Below are 7,639 nucleotides of genomic sequence, written 5' to 3' on the forward strand. Positions count from 1 at the left end.
GAACATGACTGAAATGTTTTACTGCAAAGAAATTACTTTATGGTTGTATTAGTGTAGTTATTTGAGTAAAACATGAAATTTGTGCCTAATTTTTTTCAATTTTTTAAATTTCAATTTACTTTAACCTTATAAAATACAACAAAAGAACTACATACATGATTTTCAATGATTATCCCATTTAGACAAAGATATCTTCCTACAATGTACAACAAAAAAATTTCTAATAATCTGTTGTGTAATTTATTATAAAGATTCTAACAAAACCTTCTATTTTTCATAAATCACACAACATGACTTACACCACTTAAATAGGTTTAACATCCTCACGTAATTACAATAAATGATTACTCATACTTATACTTATCGACTATTCAAGATTAATGATAAGATAAAAAAATACCTTTATCCAACTGACCATTATAATCCTAAATTATAAACAAATTTACAGTTTTGAAATCCTCAATATACTATTCTATAGAAATAATCTAAAGAATGTGTTTTGAACAATATCTAATTTGAATAATAATAATGATTTCCGAAGTGGAAATGGACACGTCAAATAAATTTAATTTTCAACTTAAATTATGGCTTTATTCCCAAATAAAATAGTAAACTTAGTTATTAAAATAAATGAACAAAAGCATACTTACTTGCAGAATTAAGCCGAAAATAGAATGAACACACAGGTACAATAGCACAGTTTTTAAGTCTAAATTAACACTATAAACAAATTTATCCACACAGTTTAAATTAACAACACTATAAACAATATTTATCCACACAGTTTCAATACACGAAGTATAACGCTATTAATATACGAAAATACGAAACGTAACTAAGAAACACAGTAAGTCGGTTCGTCACTGTTAAAATTGACAAACGTGAGCATTTAATTTCTAACCAATGATAAAACTCGGGATTGCTGTGACGACACCGTCACACCCACCGTCCGCGTGTACCCACAACTCATGTTGAAAACGGATGAACTGTAGTTACACTAACACACACTGTCAGAATAAAATTGGTACTGAAGGTTGAAGTGATTTCGCTTCAATTTAAAGCTGCTGTACCCTCCACTTTGTTGGTTTGAAAAATACCAGCATTCCCCGTGCACGTGATAAGAAAGGCAGTTCAATAACAACATGTGGGTATGATAACAAAATAACGACCAATTAAAGTAGTATTTGAGATAAGAATGTCGGTCGCTTGACCCTATGCGGTATGATAAGAAAAACAGTTCAATAACAAAATGTGAGTATAATAACAAAATGACGACCAATTAAAGTAGTGTTTGAGATAAGAATGTCGGTCGCTATTTCTTTTGCGGTGAGATAATTTTCTGCTATCATTTATTTTGCGTCGTTATTTTCAACGTTTAATTATTTCTTAATAATTTACGTAAATAACTTTGAGATTAGATTCCCAGCACGCGGTAACTAAATGTTCTGCTAACATTTATTTTTCATCGTTATTTTCAACGTTTTTACTTTAAATATTTCTTAATAATTTGTATAAAATACCTTAATTAAACATTTTGGGGATTAGTATAAATCAAGATGCTTGTCTGTTTACATGTCTTATTGTTGCTCTCTGTAACTGTGTGTGCAGAAAATAGCACTCTGGAGTATGCTAGTTCTTTTCTAATGCGTTTCGGATATCTAAATGCGTCAAGTAATGCTATTTCTAGTGTAGATGTGGCCTTAGTTGAATTTCAAGAAAGATACAATCTTCCGGTGACCGGAACATTAAATAATGACACTATGAATTTGATGAATAAGCCTCGATGTTCTGTTGGCGACAATAACTATGCAATTCATTCGAAGTGGAATAAAACGAAATTAAGTTGGTATTTTCCTCAAGCTATTAGTAATCCTAGTTATATAAATCTTGCTGCAGAAGCTTTCGCTAGATGGGAGAAAATATCTAATTTAAAGTTTAAACGAGTAATAATACCTTCTTCAAAGCCAGATATTACTATAACTGTGGTGCCAAATAATCATAATTTTCGAGCAAGTTGTCAAGGAACCTCTAAATGTTCATTTACTTTCGATGGCCCCGGAAAAGTATTGGCCCACGCATACTATCCCAGCGCAAACGGTGAGTGTACCGAAATTCATCTTGATGCTAATGAACGGTGGTATGTAGGAAATGGTAGAGCTCCTGATGGTGAAGTCAATTTTTTGGCTGTCCTAGTGCATGAAATTGGTCATTCCCTCTTATTGGAACATAGTAATAGTGATTCGTCTATTATGTATGCTTGGTATCAACAAGATGTGCCAAGTTTTGGTGATGATGATAAAAAGGCAATGAGCATACTATATGGACAAACAGAAGCTCCCTCTTCGATACTAACAACAACACCAATCACGCAAGCGCAAACAATTTCGCAAACCAGGAGCTATGTACCGAATACACCTGAACTAAAAAACGGGGCCTATTTGCCGAAAACACCTGCAATAAAAAACATATGTCTAATTCAGTATCCCGATTTTATGTTTCTAGCCACATCTCCACAGTTTCCAAATTATCGAATGTACGTTGGGTCTGACAAATATTTATGGAAGTTTGATTTAAATGAAATGCGTCTTCCAAAACATCCTGAATTAATTACCGATTATCTCCCTAAGGAGTTGAGGTCTACGCAAGTTTCACATGTTTTTCAGAATTCCGAGGGACACTTAATAAATGTAAGCAATAATAGGTATTACGCGGCATCTTTCCCCAATTTAAAACTTCAAAAAAGTTCTACTTTTCCTTCTATACCTGCGAGAACCAAAATAAATGCCTTATTTCAAACAAACAGTGGCCAAACATATTTATTGTACAATGATAATTCATACACTGAATTTAATGAAGCTGGAGATGTCTTAAGCCGTGGTCCAATAAATTATCTGTTCCCCGGAATACCGGATAAAATAACATCAGCATTCAGGTACACGGATGGGTTTATTTACTTTTTTCAAAACAATACCTATTATAAGTACAGCGAATACATACGTAAAGTTGTAGCAGCAGGAACGTTCAGTTGGGAACTTTTTGGGATACCCTGCCCTGAAGACGGCCTATTAAAACAATTAAAAACTTTGTTAAACAAAATTGTAATTATATACGAATAAAGAATGCTGTGTTCTTTCTTAGTGATAGTTCTTTAAAAAAAAAAAAATTATATTGTTTATCTTGTTTTATTTAAATTCCAAAATTCAAATGGTCTGCCGCGCCCTTCATATCTACGAGATCCCGATGCAACGCGTGAAAAAATTAAGGTACCGACCGCACATCTGGTTCGCGCACCGTACGACCCATCTAAAAATAGGATCGCGCACCGCGCTCGGACGTCGCCAGTACGTCATGAAATGCGACGTCTCTCTCTAACACATTGTTTTCCCTATGCTGATAGTCATGGCCGTGTTGATCATCTACTCTCTTATTATCCTGGGAGGGTTAGGAGGTGGAGGGTTAAATATCTGTTCTTTAACCAGCAAGGGTAGGTGGTCCGACGTAATCGAGTCATCAAATAGATCGATCAAATCGTATGTGCACACGGTATGATCGACGGACGACATGCCCAGGGACATGCCAAAAAAGTCGGTTGACGGTTACGGATGCGATGTAAGGGGAGGTTAATGAGCAGATCCGAAAGTTCATTGCCTGCATGGTTTGTGGCCGTGTCGCCATATTGTATATGATTGGCGTTAAAGTCTTCAAGAATTATTTCCTTGTTCAGGCTGGAGACGTAGTCAAACAATGTGCAGGATGTTTATAATAAGAGACTAGTGTAAGTGTGTATGTCAACTGCCAGGAAGTCTTCATCATTGAGGATAACATGGGGGACGGTGTGAGTAGATGTATAGCGTTCCTTTCAGAGCGGAAGTGACGTCACACGTCGATCGTCAAGCGTACGTATCCTCATGTGTCAAGGCCACGCCCCCCTCGTGACGTAGGAACGTGCCTAGTGTCTCGAGGCCACGCCCCTCGACCAATGGTGACGTAGGAACGTACCTCGTGTCTCTAGACCACGCCCCTCGGCCAATGGTGGCATAGGAACGTCCCCCTATGTCTTGCTGACCAATGGCAGCATAGCAGCGTCAGTGGTGGGAATAGCAACACCCCCAGCGACCAATGACAGCTTAGAATTTGAATAAACATCATAGAAATGGCGGTATAGCGATGAGGGACCAATGGTGACATAGTAACGCCCTCCTCGTGACGTCGGAACGTGTCGTCGACCAATGGCAGCATAGCAGCGTCAGTGGTGGGAATAGCAGGCCAATGGTGGCATAGGAACGTCCCCCTATGTCTTGCTGACCAATGGTGGACGTCCTCGTGACGTCGATACGTCGGAACGTATCATCGACCAATGGCAGCATAGCAGCGTCAGTGGTGGGAATAGCAGGCCAATGATGGCATAGGAACGTCCCCCTATGTCTTGCTGACCAATGGTGGACGTCCTCGTGACGTCGGAACGTGTCGTCGACCAATGGCAGCATAGCAGCGTTAGTGGTGGGAATAGCAACACCCCCAGCGACCAATGACAGCTTAGAATTTGAATAAACAACATAGAAATGGCGGTATAGCGATGAGGGACCAATGGTGACATAGTAACTCCCTCCTCGTGACGTTAGAACGTTTTCCTCGACCAATGGTGGGCATCCTCGTGACGTTGGAGGCCAATGGTGTGCATCAACGTCCAATGAGAAAGACGTGCATCGACTAATGGTGGAGTCGTACCACAATATTAACGAAAAGACGCCCCCAGTCCCCCATTCCCCCCGAAAAGACGCCCCCAGTCCCCCATTACCCCCGAAAAGACGCCCCCAGTCCCCCATTACCCCCGAAAATTCCCCATTCTATTATTTAATGTGAGATAAAATATATTCGCATGGAGGCAGGAAATATGTGCACATTCCGTACTATTTTATAATTAAGCCCGGCATGTGATGCATAAATGAATAGTCTTACGAAATATTGCGCAACATAGTTTTAGCGTGGGAGAGGCAGTTAGATAAAGAGCAGATGCTCTACATATCATCAGTTCAATTCTGATCATCCTTTAGACAAGTTGTGTGTTTTGTGCAGCGTCACCAATTATACAAAGTACCGTTCGGAGAAGTTCTGTGTTTGTGAAGTGCCGGCAATTATATATACAAAAGTAAGTTTTATAATACTTAACCTTTTTTTATATCATTTAGAATTCATCATTATCTTTACTAATTTCCAATTCTTAATAATTTTTCTGATTTAAACATTTTATTGAAATTACTTGGTTATATTCTCTGTTCTAAAAAAAATGTTTGTAAATAGTGCGGTATTTGTAATTTTTTGTTTCTATGAAAGTTTTGCAAAATAGTATTGCTAGTTAAAACTATTTCATTGTTAAATTAAAAAAATATACATATTATAATAGATAGAATTTTTGTAAAATAATATTGCTAGTCAAAGATATTTCACTGTTAAATTAAGAAAATGCTAGTCAAATATATTTCACTGTTAAATTAAGAAAATACATATTGTTGCAGATGGACATAAAAAAGATTAATGCATCCTCTCTGCTTACAGAGAAGAAAATCAAGACAATTAGAAAGCTGAACAGCCTACCCGTAGGAGTACCCCAGAAGATAATTGCGACAAGAGAAGTCGATACGAAATTTGGGGAATCCATCCTTCTTGAATTAGAAAAATAGGTGACGTTCTTGCCGCAAAGGGTGGTTGAACTCTACAGGCCGCATTTGGAACATTTCAGCGAGGGAAAGTACAGCTTGGTGTTTCGAGGAAACGTTGCCACTGGAAAGGTGCAGCCAGCCGCTTCGTTTGAAATAATAGAAAATTAGAGGATTAAAAAAAATATTGGTGAATTTTTCATTTATTGATTTATTGCTTTTTACTTAATCATGAGTAACATTGGTGATCTTAGTAGTGACATTGTACAACATTTAATTAAAGCGCGTGATGTTTTGTTTCGAAATTATACACCGCGAGAAGCGAATATTTGGTTAAATCACATTAAAAGGCATTTGGCTTTGTTTACTAAAGCGATTCGGTGTGGGGACTTGGAATTAGCTAAATTACGACAACTACAGACAAACGCGGGGCATTTAAAGACAATTAAATTGGAAATTCAAAATTTCTGTCTTCGTGTGGGTGGTGGAATTACTAAACATCGTCGGGTTAAATGGGAAGATGTAAATTCCGCATTCAAGAGTAGAATCAGAACAGGTATAATTATTAATCTAGGACACAAAGATTTAATGCAATTTTTCGGGGATTGTTTTAAGTTATTTAGAATTCGAATTAAAAACATTTTAAAAAAATTAAATATGATAAAATGTAATATGACATTATGTGGAGAATTTATTAGAAAATCAAATCAAGGAGGTGATATTAACCAATTTAAATATTTTAATAAAAAAAACGAAGCCATAGACGCAGGAACGGACTTGGTTTTATGGTTTCACACAAACATAGTCGATAAATTAATGTCTAAGCTATCGGAATTTGAAGAAACGGGATCAGGGTGGGCTTTGAAAAAAATAGTTTCTTTAGAAGTCAATATAAATCAATATATAGTGGGAAATGGAGCTTCGTCGTTCATTAGACTACCAGAACCAATCCAAAAGAAGCGTGCTTGTATTAATATCAAAAACGATGATGAAGCATGCTTTTTTTGGAGTATAGTTTCAGCGATTTATCCAGCTATGACTATAAAGGGTATTTCAAAATTTGAAAAGTTAAATAATATTTCTGTAAACGTGTACGGGTTAGAAATGAATGTTGCTAAAGAGAGAACATTTTACGTAACAACGCCGGTAAGGCTATGCAAAACCAAATTAACTAAACATGTAAATTTATTGATTGTACAAGATAAATATTTTCCATAATTGAATGACTACGAAGCACCTATGGCTCACGATGAATCTGTAGAAATTAAGTATCATTATTGCATGATTAAAGATATGTCTCGACTTATGTCCAGGCAGTTAAGTAAGAACCGTAATAAAAAAATTTTATGTGATAGGCGTTTGAATTATTTTAGTAGTTTTGACAGATTAAATGATCATGCAAAATACTGTGAGAAAATTAATGAATGTAAAGTTTCTTTTCCATCATATCAGAATGTTGAATTTAAAAATCATATTTATAAACAAACAACTCCTTTTGTAGTCTATGCCGATTTTGAGTCAATGTTGCACAAAGTTAAAAACAGCCCATTAAAATGCAAAACAATTAAGTATCAGCAGCATAAAGCCTTTAGTGCAGGTTATTACGTAAAATGCTCTTACGATGAATCTCTGTCGTTTTACCGAAGTTACGCAGGTGAAGATTGCATGGAGTGGTTTGCCAAGGAAATGACGTTGTTGGCGGCATTTGTCCAAGGAAAAATTAAAGATATTGTACCTATGAATATCACACCCAGTTTTAATGCATCTAATTGTCACATTTGCGAAAAAACGTTTTCAGATAAAGATGTAATTGTTCGTGATCATGACCATTTTACCGGAGATTTTCGAGGATTCACACGCCAAGTGTGTAACTTAAATTTCAAAAAACTTTTCGTTGTCCCAATTTTTTTTCATAATCTTAGCGGCTACGATTCGCATATGATGATTAGAGATCTAGCGAAAAATGGTAGTATTAGCCTACT

At 36.4% G+C, this 7,639-nt stretch overlaps 1 protein-coding gene across 1 annotated transcript; it reads left to right on the plus strand.

Moving 5' to 3' along the window:
- The first annotated feature begins 1,643 nt into the window (after window positions 1-1,643).
- Window positions 1,644-5,681, plus strand: LOC140451125 (matrilysin-like). Its single transcript, XM_072544854.1, has 2 exons — window positions 1,644-2,687; window positions 5,517-5,681. The coding sequence occupies exons 1-2, from the start codon at window positions 1,644-1,646 to the stop codon at window positions 5,679-5,681; spliced, it is 1,209 nt and encodes a 402-aa protein (XP_072400955.1).
- The last annotated feature ends 1,958 nt before the right edge of the window (window positions 5,682-7,639 follow it).

The sequence above is a fragment of the Diabrotica undecimpunctata genome, chromosome 9 (genome assembly GCF_040954645.1).
Source record: "Diabrotica undecimpunctata isolate CICGRU chromosome 9, icDiaUnde3, whole genome shotgun sequence".
NCBI lineage: Eukaryota > Metazoa > Arthropoda > Insecta > Coleoptera > Chrysomelidae > Diabrotica > Diabrotica undecimpunctata.